The sequence below is a fragment of the Phalaenopsis equestris genome, unplaced genomic scaffold (genome assembly GCF_001263595.1).
Source record: "Phalaenopsis equestris unplaced genomic scaffold, ASM126359v1 Scaffold000352, whole genome shotgun sequence".
Classification (NCBI taxonomy): Eukaryota; Viridiplantae; Streptophyta; class Magnoliopsida; order Asparagales; family Orchidaceae; genus Phalaenopsis; species Phalaenopsis equestris.
In genome coordinates, this window is record NW_018164794.1 from 955,291 (window position 1) to 968,723 (window position 13,433).

At 31.8% G+C, this 13,433-nt stretch overlaps 1 protein-coding gene across 5 annotated transcripts in view; it reads right to left on the bottom strand.

Annotated features, from left to right (window-relative positions):
- The window catches only part of LOC110026117, a 62,943-nt gene that overhangs the window by 43,804 nt on the left and 5,706 nt on the right, over positions 1–13,433 (bottom strand). For 4 of the 5 annotated variants that reach the window (XM_020726921.1, XM_020726922.1, XM_020726919.1 and 1 more), the window contains exons 4-8: positions 13,295–13,381; positions 9,117–9,237; positions 5,298–5,488; positions 5,101–5,208; positions 4,894–4,958 (exon numbers count right to left, since the gene is read on the bottom strand). In XM_020726921.1, coding sequence (XP_020582580.1) covers positions 4,894–4,958; positions 5,101–5,208; positions 5,298–5,488; positions 9,117–9,237; positions 13,295–13,381 — 572 coding nt within the window. Of the gene's footprint in view, positions 1–4,893; positions 4,959–5,100; positions 5,209–5,297; positions 5,489–9,116; positions 9,238–9,925; positions 10,131–13,294; positions 13,382–13,433 lie in introns of those variants that run through there. The other variant, XM_020726923.1, reaches the window with a different exon arrangement.

Consider the following 13,433-nt stretch of genomic DNA (forward strand, 5'->3'; position numbering starts at 1 on the left):
GGAGTGCGAATTGTGCAAAAGGCCACCCTAAGGCTCAGGAAGGTCCTATAGGAAATCCCTTTTGGGTTTCCTCATGTTGGTTTCGTCCTTCTAAGTGCTAGAAGTTGATACCACACACGCGAAACTCCAGAAGGGGACGGAAATAGGTCGAACAAAAACGAGGCGGGCACCACTTCTAAGGTGCTAAGATAGTCGCAGGAAGACCCCTAAGGCTAGATCCTAATTCCTACGAGAAATACTAGACCTCACGAAAATTGAGGTCAACAGAGGCCAACAACGATCATTCGCGAGACTATAAGTCGCAATTGCTCGTAACCATCGAACCTCTCATTACAGTCGTCATTTGAGCTAGCTGGGAAACCAAAGACGAGATTGCGGGGTACAAAGTTCTGCCTTAGTGATAGAAAACATTCAGAGAGTAACAGCAGCCGAAAAAATTAATATTCTAAAGAAAAAATTAGAGAAAGAGTTGAGTAAAATTAGATATGAAATTGTTGAGAATTTATCTCTTATGGAGAGACAATTTTTATCTGTGGAAGGGAGATTCATGGTTCCGGAGAAAATGAAGAAGAAGATCATGGAGTTTCACGCTAACTCATTGTCGGCCGCTGCAGGATCAAGCGGAATAGTTCAGAGGGGACACGAGCGACGACAATCTGAAGGATTTGTGTGGGGCATCAATGCAATGTCGTTGTTTTAGGTGATCTGAGGTTGCGAGATCAAGCAAAAGAATCGAGAGCTGGCTTGAGCAATAACACTTAGAAGGAATAGCGTGCCATCAGGACGGTTGGAACAAACAGAAGTACATGTGATTGAGCGAAGGAGTTGGAAGCGTATTCGAGCGGCAATATTTTAAGGAATTGCACGACATTTAGCAGTTTGGAATGAGCAACAACGAGCATAAAATAAATTAGAAGGATTTTGGTCGAGAACAAGGAAACCACTATAGGTGCAAGCCCAAAGGAGGGCTTTGCTGTGGCAGCCTTTCGAGCGGAAGGTGATTAATGAGTAATGATGGGAATGAGACAAGTTGAGAAGAGCGGGGGAGAGTGTAAGGGACTGATTATTCAGAAGAGAGACAAGATGGCGACGCTTCATGATGACCCAGTTTATGCAATACCTTAGTAAACTCAAGACCATGTAAGGGAAATTCAGAACAAAGGGCTTAAATTTTGGATCGAGTTGCATAACATGGAAAAGACGTGCTACAAAGTTGATAAAGATTTCAGTGATGAGCTACTTGATGAGTTCTATGGGGATGCAGTATTCTCTAAGATTAACTTGAATTCAGGGTACCAACAGATTTGGATGCGGATAAAAGATGTGTACAAGACCATTTCGAACTCATGAGGATCACTACAAATTTCTGGTTAAACAAAAATGATTATCAAATGATGTTGCCGCGTGAGAGCCATACGATTTGATCAAGCAATTTTTTTTTTCACCTTGAGAAAAATGTGTCTTATTGGGAGGCGAGTAATGTTAGACCGACGCTTAAGGGCAATATAGTATTTTATTGTTTATTAATGCTTAGTATAAATAAAGCTAATATGTTTAAAATTAGAGTTATGCTATGAGATTATTGTCTTGATTCTTAGGATTAGGGTTTGGGAGAGATCGTCTACCTTTCGAATTGTAGGTGTTAAGGCCAAAGTATGGGGGAGATTGTTTACCTCTCGAATTGTGTGTCCTTATCTTTATGTATTTGAGTTGTATTATTTGTTTTTAATCAAATTAGCCCTAATTTGAATTTTCCCATATATTTCTTGTAATTTGTTCTTTGATTTTGGCCCCGATTTGTATCATGATCCTACTATGTGTATGGCAATCTGATGCATATGTTGAAGTAATATCTTCATCTCACTCATCTGATAAACCATCTATCAATCATGATTGAGTTATATTTTATCTGCTTCATTTTCATGGCTTCAACCAATCCATCTCATACTTCATAGCCATTATTTTTTATAAATCTTTGCAAATAGATGTTGCTATTTCACTTAAAAAATATGTAGATTGATTCATTGTCTTAGGGAAGAAGAACAATTTGAAAAAATTCCTTATTATTCTTGTAAAATTTTTTGACACAATATCTCTAAATGTTTAAGGCTCATCAGAAACTAAGGAAATCAAACATTTAAGTGCAAAGGGAGCATACAAATGATCAAATTATACCTTCAAACTTGATGGTCATAGTTGTTATTTCGGATGAAGCTTGCATTAAAAATTTGATACTAGCACTAAACATTTTCATAAATTCTAAGAGTCTTTTGAACCTACCTCTAATATAAGCCACAAAGATATTTTCGCTTATTTGCATGCATAAATGTTGACCATGATCCACCAAATATAATCCCCAAACAAATCAATCATTAGCAATGTTGGATTAAATTAACCATAGCCAATGATTATAAGCAATTTTCACCATCATCTAATCATGATTTAATGGTCACTATTTGTTGACATTAATAATGATTGGCTTCAACCGATAATGATCAATGATTACTAGGTCATAATAAATTGTTGGATGAAGTACAGATAATATATTCAAACCATTAATTAGGAATTCAAATTCATTTAACGAAATTAATAATTCAATTATATTATAATAATTTTAAACATTTATAATTTAAAACTAGCAAAAGGACATAATTTGTAAAATAGTTTTAAAAGTAAATATCATCAATTTATAAAATAAATTTAATATATTGCTTAATTTATTGTGTATTTTTCAATTATTATAAATTAAGTTAAATTTAAAAAAAAATACAAAAGTTTGAAAAAATTATCATAGATAATATTAGGACACTTTAAAATTATAGATTATTTTTTAAATAATTAAAATAACAATTTCTATTATCCTAAATCATTTAAACTGTACAATTATTAAAATTATGAAATTGGACTTTAATAATTAAAAATAGTTAAAATCCTTTTTTTATTTCTCAAATACAAAAACTACTTTGAAGAAATAAAATAAAAAACTTTTAATTTTATTAATTATTCATCAGATTGAATGAATCAATAGTGAATTAAGGGGATTCAAGAAAACTTAAAGAAACTTAAATATAAACTCTCCTTTTAAATTTAAATTATTTTTAAGAAAATAGATATTTTGTATTTTCTAATTTATATCGACTGTCTAAATTCCCTTATGCTTTATAATTATTATAAACTTTAGATTATTTATACAAATTCAGAAAATCACAAAAATGTCCAGACAATTCAAATTGATTATTTATAAACCCCAAAGAATCTTTTTAGAATATGGGACTTAGATGTCATAATTAAATGGCATTATAAGTCTAGCCTCAGCACCTCTTATGAGTGTTGCTTAGTTGTGAGACACTAAATAATACTCAAGAATTTCAAGTCACAAATTATTCAATCTTTAATTATAGATCAAATCTTGATAGCGATATTATTAAAGAACTAATTTCAACTAGAAGTTATTGAGGTTGGAAATTTAAATAACATAAACTAATAAAAACAAAATATAAATATTTGATTTTAATGTCCTTGGTTTCCTAGTCATAAGCTCCTCAATTTTGATGAAGTCTTTATTTGCAATCATTTTCCTCATATAAATTATAAATTACAATCCTCTACTGAAAGTATTCTTAAATATCATCGCCTAAGATGCAATTAGCTCTAGGGTTTTGCCTCTATAAAGAACTGTAACACTCAAAACAAGGTTAGCATCACTTGCTAAGAAGAGAAATCTAGGATACACTATTATGTCATCCAAGTACTTGTTTTATTATTTAATCCTTCAAGATAATTTTGTGGTTCATTCAAAACCATTGCTTCCATTGAAATTGATTTCTTGTTTTAGTGAGATTACTTTAGCATCCCCATTAACTATATCATAGAGAATTTGATATGTTTTGTTGCTATATAAATTTTGATACTGGATGTTACTGTGTCACAAAAATTGGGTGTTCTTATTTATGCGGTTGCTAAGTTGATCCCTATCAACTTTATGTCGTGCAAGTTTATGCAAGAAATCATTAAGGTTCCAAACTCAACAAAAGATCAAAACAATTTAGATTTCCTTTCACTGCATTTTGCATATGTTCTTTTTCATCATATGCATACTTTATGTTGCAAGTTAAAAAAAAAAAAAGCTTTATGTCGCAAGTTTACTTTATGTTTAAATGAGAATTTGATCCAATAATATTATTCTAATGGGTATTGTAGGCATGTACTAGTTTATAAGTAGATAATCCTTTATGTGGTAATCATAGTATTGATGAATTAATAAAAGGGTCCTGTAATTCCTCATTTTTCTTACTTTTCTTCTAGCCAACCGTAGGCATCCCTCCTTGCCAAAAGTCCTCTCTCCTATCATCTTCTCCCTATTTGCTCTTTTTTCGCGCTTTGCCTACACATTCAAGGAAAAATCCAAATCCATTTCAAAAATATCAAGCACACAGAATTGATTATTTTATAAATGATTGAAGTATAACCAAGTTCTAGTTTCCATCAATTGGTACAATAGTCGTCTTTTCCTACAAAAAAATAAAAAGGATTCAGGCAATTGAAGGAGGGTATCAAAGTAATACTTTTCATACAAAGAAGATATATAATAATTTGAGGGCTTTCTTTCATTCCTCCTCTTCATGATCAAGCTCTTTCTCATGGTTTCAGCAAACCTTAATCCTTACAAAACCTAAATCAAACCTTAATTCCAAAATCAAAATCCCTCAACTCCTCAACTCTACACTCCCTTGCTCCTAGTCTGGCTTCCCTCAAAATCCTATAGATTTTGTTCATGAAAGTTAGACAATACTTTGATCATCTAACCACTGTTAGAATAATGCACTTCATTCAAGCCAAAATGAACAAGGGGAACTATGAAACAAAAAGAAAAGAAGCAATAATTCAACTTACGAAACACCAAGGTTAAGAATGTCTTCAACCCAAATTTCACCTTTCTTCTCAAAGCCGCATCTGTTCTGTAAAGTAAAATAATAAGCAAGAGGTCCAGGACATCTATATAAAAGAAACTGTAATGTTGCATACTTAGTTGCACTGAATAGGTGGGTCACAAATGACACTTTTCCAGCAGAGTACGTACGACCAGGTCCAGTAACTTACTGGATTGAACTTAGACGTGCATATCTGTTCAATGTCTGATTTTGTTAAAATCCCAACATCGACAAGTTCCATAAGCTCTTTTCCTGAGATATTCCACTCTTGCTCCCTCTGATTAACCAAACACATCCTTTGGTAAGAAAGGGTTACTATAAGCAATTGTCAAATTACAATATGTTATAGTATATAATATATTTTACCCCCTTAAGCTGGTTTCTTTCCACAATGCCCACATGTAGGCCTCTAGAAACTAGTGCTGTAGCAATAAAAATGCCTAGAGTGCCACCACAAACTATTACATGGAATATGCATTTGGAATTGTTCTTATCCACCTCACTGCCAAAGGAAGGACCAGAAATTCGAGAAATAACTTTGTAGCTATCCCTTTCATCTGCAAATAAAAAAATTAGATCATAAAGGACTTGGAATTTAGAATTACACCTCCACATATCACATATGTATGCTCTAGAACATAAGCAAACACTAGAGAGCTCAAGAAATGTTTTATCATTATTCTGATTAAAATAAATAAAAAATAAAGATCCTGCAAAGGCAATGACCACAATTGATATAATATGATCGGTATTAAGAACAAGAAAGTGAGATAAATAGAATAGCTAAGACAAAAAAATAAAATTTCTAGAGATTTTGATCAAGTAAGATGCATTAAAATAAAGATGATAAAATTATTGATTTAAGGTAAACATACTAAGAATTGATGAAAATTTTACTACGAGAAAACACTAAATAAGAATTTAAGGAGAAGTTATTATTAAAAAGCATAGCATACAATATAGTAACTATATAAAAATTAAAATAGCATGGTTCCATATTTGATATTTATTGAGTTTTGGAGAGTTATGAGGATATTGTGTTGATTTGATCAACAAATCTTTTAATAAAATCAACAAGATGGTAAATGCTTTCAGCAAAAGTATTTTGGTACAAATATTTGAGAACAAAGACAGCATTCAAGACTGTACTAACGACAAAAAAAATTTAACTTATGAATAATAAAATAAAACTATGAGAGTGAGTAAGGAAAAAAAAGCTTAGAAAAATTATATCAACTTTGCGGAGACAATTTAATTTGATCTGAGGAAGATCTACTATAGATGTAATTTTTTATTTAAAATAATAAATGAAGAAGCATAGAAAATATATAAATGATCTTCATACAATTTTTATCGAACAAAATAAAGAGTATAATCAAGTACCATGAGAATTGATTTAGTGTGCTTTAAAACAAACAAGGTGTGTCAAAATAATAATAATACTATTAAATAAAAATGTGATATAAGTAGCTGAAGAGTGGCCCAGGAGTTTTTAATTATCATAGGTTTTATCAATGATCAATATTATGTGTATTTTTTATTGGATATGAAGATGCATTCTCAAGGCAAATTATGAAGTTTTAATTGGTGAACCATTTACTAAAATTAATGAAAATTTAAACAAATTAAAAAATATTTTGAAGAAAAAGGCTTCATAATTACTAGAGCAAAAGAAGATATATAATATGTAATTTTAATTGGCATGAACATATCAATTATAATTTAATAAAATTAAATGATAAAGCAATACATAGGTATGATAAGTTTAACTTAAAATTATCATAAAAGAAAAATAGAGATATGGATGAGAATATAACTTTTGGAATTAAAATTTCATGATTAAAATAGAGAAGTTTCATGAGTAGTTCAAAAACGTATATCATGGAGACAGAGAGACAAATTTTATAAAATCTTAATTAAGTTGGCAATATTATATGAATCTGAAAAATAATGCTCTAAAAAAATTCATTAATACTTAAGTATAGCAGAAACAAGAATGCTAAAATGAATGTGCGAAAAACTTATGAAGAATAAATAAAGAATGATTATATTAAAAAAATATTGAAGTAGCATCTGATGAAGATAAGGTGAGGGTGACAACAAACAACTAGGAAAAAAAAAGGCATTTTATACTTTTCCATCACTAAAGTCTATTTCTAAAACATATGCTTAGAATTTATTATAATTGATTTACAAAGAATAGATTAAACATCACAATGCACCTTCAGAAAAATGAATGAAAAATAAGAATACGCAAGACTGGCCCCAGATAGCTGGGATAAGGCTAATGATGATGATGATAAGAAGGTCAAAACCAAATAGCCATACATATATTTGTGTTGTTTATGTATTATGTGATCATGTGCTCCTATATAAGAATGCACGCACGAACTGTTGCTTTGTTCTTTCAAGTTTAAAGATCTGAGTTAGTAATTGATTTATCTCAAATGTAGAGTGTGAAGTTCCTCAGACACTATGCTTCTTCTTACTCTCTCTTTGTAATTGTTCATCTCTCTCTCTTTCCTTTGGTTTCATATTTTTCTCTTCCACTACACCACCATCTTACTTGAAGGTTTCATATTCTGCACTTACACTATGTAACGAAAAGCGATCATTTTTCAAAAGTCCCGAAAAAAAAAATTTCCTCGGACGTTGATCTTCAGCAATTTAAACTTAATGCTAGATTACTGCATTTGAGTAAAGAGGATCTACATAATATTTTTGTTGATTTAGAAAAAACTTATGATAAGGTTTCAAGACAAGTTTTTTGGAGAGTTTTGGAAAAAAAATATGTTGATATAACTTATATTCAAGTCATTAAAGATATGTATCCTAGAGTTGTTACTAGTGTTCAAACTGAATGAGGATTGACCAAGTATTTTCCTATTTTAGTTGGATTACAATAGGGATTGGCTTTAAGCCCATTTATTTTGTATTAGTTATGAATGCTCTTACTAGACATTTACAGAAGGATATTCCTTTATAAATATTTTTCGTTGATGATATCCTTCTTGTGGATAATATTAGAGAGAGCTCAGGAAAATTTGAATTATGGAGATCTACTTTAGAGTCTAAAGATTTTCATTTGAGTAGGTATGAAATTAAATACATGGAAGGTAACTTTAGTAGTAATAGTAACAAATTTGTAACTATGGTTAATCAAATCATTAAAAGGAGGTCTATTGTTCAAAGTGATGAGGAAATGGAAAGGATAATATTAGTAGAATACTAGAATTCAAGTTGGATGGTTAAAATCAAGGAATGCATCGGACTTATTGTGTGATAGAAAAGTACCACTTAAAAGGAAAATTTTATTAGATGGTGCTGAGACCTACAATGCTTTATGGCGCCAAATGTTGGCCGATAAAAGAGAAGCATAAAACTAAGTTAAGTTTTGTTGAGATGAGAATGCTTAGGTGGATGAGTGGCTTTACAGTTGAAAAAACGAATATATCCATGAAAGGGTTGGTGCAGCTCCAGTGGCAAATAAAATTAGAGAGAGTCGTATGGTTTGGTGACATTAAACGTCGACCATCTGAGGATTCAGTTAGGAGATTAAACGTTTTAAACATGACTTATGTTAAGAAAGGTAGAGATAGGCCTAAAAAAACTTGGGCACATTGCATAAAAAATGATCTTAATTTATTAAAATTAAATGAAAATATGACACTCAATGGGACACAATGGAGAAAAAAAGATACATGTAGTCGACTTAGTGAGATCAAGGCATGTTGTTGTAGTTATTGTTGTTGTTGCTAAATCACTGCATATTCACAAGCACAATTACTTTTTAGAGCTCCATTATTAAACTATTCTCAACTAAAAATAAACAATTATTAAAAAGATGATTATGCATGGGGAAAATGGATTTTAGAGATGAGCACTCGCAGTCGCTATCGTGAATCCTTATTGCATTGGGCATTTCTTCTGAACAGCTCTCAATTCAGGCATTTCTTCTCTAAATGACTGATATAGATCTTGGCCCTAATAAATTGCAATCCCGCCTCAAGAAGAAGATGCGGTTGCCTTAGTCTTTTCAGCTCTCTTATGAGTTAAATACAAAGACTTTGTGCTTCAGTAATGTGAGTTTTGTGTCATATAACTGTCATTTTAGGTGCAATCTAAGTGAGCATCTAGCTACATGATTTTTAACTAAAAAAATATCTATTAAAAACTGAATAATACCTGGTGGAGTCGTTGCACATATGTTAGACCATAGACGGTCCAATCTTTTCAAAGCTTCATAAGAGTAAGAGCCTCCAGCACCTCCTACTTCATCGTGTGTTGAAATTCTCTCCATTATCCTCTACAATTTAAGGAACATTAAACCAATTAGCTACAAACCTAACTTAGCTTCCAGCAATAGCAAAAAGCAATATTTATGTTTAAGTTCCTAATAAATTGAATAAATAAGATAGCACTCAAAGATTGATAAAACGGACAATTGAACCAACCAGCCTAAAATGATGATTAACATCACTGATTTCACTTTCATCATAAGAAAAAAATAGAATCGTCGTATAATTCACTTTTGACAAAAAGTAAACCCCAACAAGGAAAGGGCTGGCACTTGCATTTATTAAATTTTGAGAGGTTTAGAACTTCAAAACTGTTTGTTATAAATCTTGCTAAATATTAACATGCTGTTTAACCATACATTTCAAGAATTAACTTTTCTGAAGGATATAAATCCTTAAATCCCTTATATCATTTGAATGATGGGATTTAGCAACTACTAAATTTAATCAATAACTGAGCTGAAACGGGATCTTTCAAAAACGATGGGATTTAAAGTCCCAAGCAACTGTTGGACAGAATTTAAGCTAAATCTTACTTAAATCCTGGCTAAAATAGTACACCAAACATATCCTTGGAAAGCAATCCTTCAGAAGATTCATGAGATAGTAGCATAAGTAGAAAATCCATTTGCCCTATGATACCGCATCACTGAAATCGACCCAAATAGTTCTTAGACTATAAAGGAGACGTATCACCTGAGTCCTAGAAGGAAACGCGGCGCGTGGTGAATGGGCGGCCGATCGTCGTCTCCGGCAAAAAGCAACTCCGATCCTGATCCCTGGTATAACTCGCCTCGTGGAGGATGGCTGGGAATAATAGAAGCCATGGCCGAGGGTCTCGCGTTGGATATGGAGCACGAGCGCCATGGCGGGAGACTTCTGCAGACTACCAACGTCTTATCCGTCTCGCAAGGTTTTTTAAAAAGATATAAAACACTAAATTTCATTGTATTTTCATATCTAACAAAACCTTAATTTTTACATAACTAAAATGGTGATGTCTAATATGTGATATGAATATTTTGGGTGGCTTACAACTCAAAATATAGATGTTAGATGAGTATAGACAATAGAAATTGGGCCATTTGCATGTAAATGCCCCGTTTTTATCTTAATTATTCTTTATTTTATTTTCAATAAGTAACCTCACTCAATATTTTTATTTTCTAGAAAATTCTGCCCAAAAATAATATATGTAATATATATATATATATATATATATATATTTGAAAGCTCAAAAATTTTTGTAGACTTTTGTGCCATGTTTACCTTGGCAAAAATCAGAGGTTCATTTAATACTTTTCTCTTAAAGAAATATTAGAATTTAATATTTATGCAATTTTTAAGTTTAAAGCCCTAAATCAGGTAATATATCCTTAAAACATGTAGTTTGTGTGTGTGTGTGTCTATTTTTTTTATAGAAATCCCAAAAAGGCTAATATATTAATCAGAAAGAAATATATAGATACAATGTGTTAGAAGGCACAACATGACACCTTGCCAACACCAAAACCAGAAGGAGTTCCAAAACTAGAAAATACAGAAAAGTATATTAGAGATAAAGAAAAAGTCTAAAAATATTGAAATACATAGTATTAAGGAGATGCCTAATCAAAAAATGGCTTCACTTGAATCAACTTGAGGAAAGAGCTTTATTACATTTTCTAAACTTATATTGTAGTATTAGTAGCATTCCAAATAAAGTTTTCATGATGTTACATGACACCCTGTCTACACCAAAACAAGAAGAAATTCCAAAACTAGAAAATACTGAAAAGTACATTAAAGACATCACTTCGAAATATGATCAATATTAATCTATCAAAACTAAAATGTACTTTCACATAATTTAAGCACAAAATTTTTAACATAATAAATGAAAATTTTTAATTAGATGCGCAGATACCTAAAAACGATTACGCATGAATCTATCTTCCTTTTATGTAATCGCAATTGTTTGGATTCAAGCCTAGGTGGTACTTAAAGTTAACCAGACATGCTTGAAAATAATTTGAAAAAAATGGTATTCAGCAATTTGTTTGCTTGATTTCAAAATTGAGCCCCAATTTGAGGTCACTTTTATTTTTTAATTTTAATTTTTATATTTTATTTTTATTTTGTTTTGTTTATGTTTTCATTTGAATTAAAACATATTTGATTGTGATAGTTATTTTAAAATACTCAAATAAATTTAAGTGTTTTGAGTGTTTTTTAAAATAAGGGAATTTTTTTAAAAAAATAAAAAAATATATATATAAAAATTTATTAAGTGTTTTGAGTGTTTTTTAAAATAAGGGGTTTTTAAAAAAAAAATAAAAGATAAATTATATAAAAATTACATTGGCCAAACATGTTTTGAAAAAAAAAAATAAGCTAAACAAAACAAAAACATACAGAAAAGTGAAGTCGAATCGAGCTGATGCGGGTGCGGGCGAAGAGGGAGCCGTGGGAAAATCCCACGCGTTCTTATGTTTGGACCGAATCGGTTCAGATTCGGGAGGGTTAATTGGTCCTTCCACCGTGGATTAGGACCTCATTTCCATAGGAGGATCCAATATGAGTTATCTAAGGCTTATATATGTGTTTCATTTAGCTTAGGTTTTCAGTTGTTATTAGTTTTCTGTAAAGACTATCACTGGAATCTCCTCATTCCCTCTAAAGATTGTATCTAAAGTCGAGAATGTCTTCTGCCTATAACTTGACATGAGGTGGTGTTTATCTATGGTTCATTACTTTCCACTGCTCGTTTGTTGCCATCATTGCCGTGGTTGTTGCCACTACCCAAAAAACAGTCTTTTGTCATTTCCCTGCAGCCGGCCATCACTATTAGCCCTTCCAATCGCCTCATGCTTGCTAACGGCCACTTCATCCACCTATCTACTTACTGTCGCTCCCTCCCAACCACCTCCCACTTGCTAACACCCTCTTTCAACCACCCCAATTCGTTGACGCCTCTTCCAGCAACCTCCAATTTGTTGTCGGCTCCTCCAACCACCTACCTACTTATTGTTGCCTTCTTCATGTAGCTCCCTTCCAGCCACTTCCAACTTGTTACCACCTTTTCCAACCACCTCCAACTCAATACCGTTCACCAACCAACCCGCTTTACCCATAATTTCTCCTTAAAACACAACCCCGCGGCCTTCAACCTCAACCCTAGTTGAGCTCTTGTTAACTCTTTAAAATTTAAAAATTCCAAGTGTGAATGTTTATTTGCTTTTAATTATAGTATTTATTTTCCCTATTGTGATTTGGGCTTAAGTATCAAGAGGGTGAGTTACCCAAAAGATTGATGCTAGATTAGGTCAACAATATGATGCCAAAAACTAACAAAATATAATCAAATTCAACGGATCCCAATCTGCAAGCGCAACTAATATGCATTAAACCCAAACTATTCCAATCCATTAAATTAAAAGAATATAAGAAAATGCATACCAATCAAATCCTATTTAATTGCATATTTAACACCTAAACCTCATTTTTTACATGTCAATATATGTCAAAATAATAGTATTTTTAATGTGATATGAACGATTTGGATGATATAAATATAAAAAAGTGAATTATAGGTGCTATATAAATAAATAGGAATTGGGTGGTTGTATATAAATATCCCAAAATTAAATTTAATTAGTTCAAATGTGGCAAATGGCTCATTCAATCAAACCAAATGCTCAAAAATGAGTTTATTAGACAGTCTAAAATCGCATCGAAGGCTAAACAAAGCCGGTTGAGTTTTAAACTCGAGCCTTTTTTAGCCCTTTAAAGGCTCTTATACTTCGCAAGAAATGAAGCATATCGAGTCATTCAAACCTGATTTCCTTCATAAAATAAGGACTTGTTCGAGATTTTATTTTCCTTTTATTTTAAAAACATGTTATGGCCAATCAAATATGTTACAACATGAGGATTACAGTAAATGAGACTGATTTCACTAATCATACAGAATAAGACTATTACAACTACTGTTCCAGATTTAAAAAAAATAATGTCAAAATTGGCCAAACTTCATCAACGAACTAAATGATAGATAAAATTAGAGTGGAATCTTGGAAGGAATACCCGTATGCCGGGGATATTTCTTTGGAGTCGCGTACTCTTTAAAACAAATAACAGCAGTTCTTTGACCAAAAGGGCTATGTGATTCCACTGAGGACAAAAGGTAAAACGGCAGGTTAGCTTTTCCAAGAATTTGTTCAGG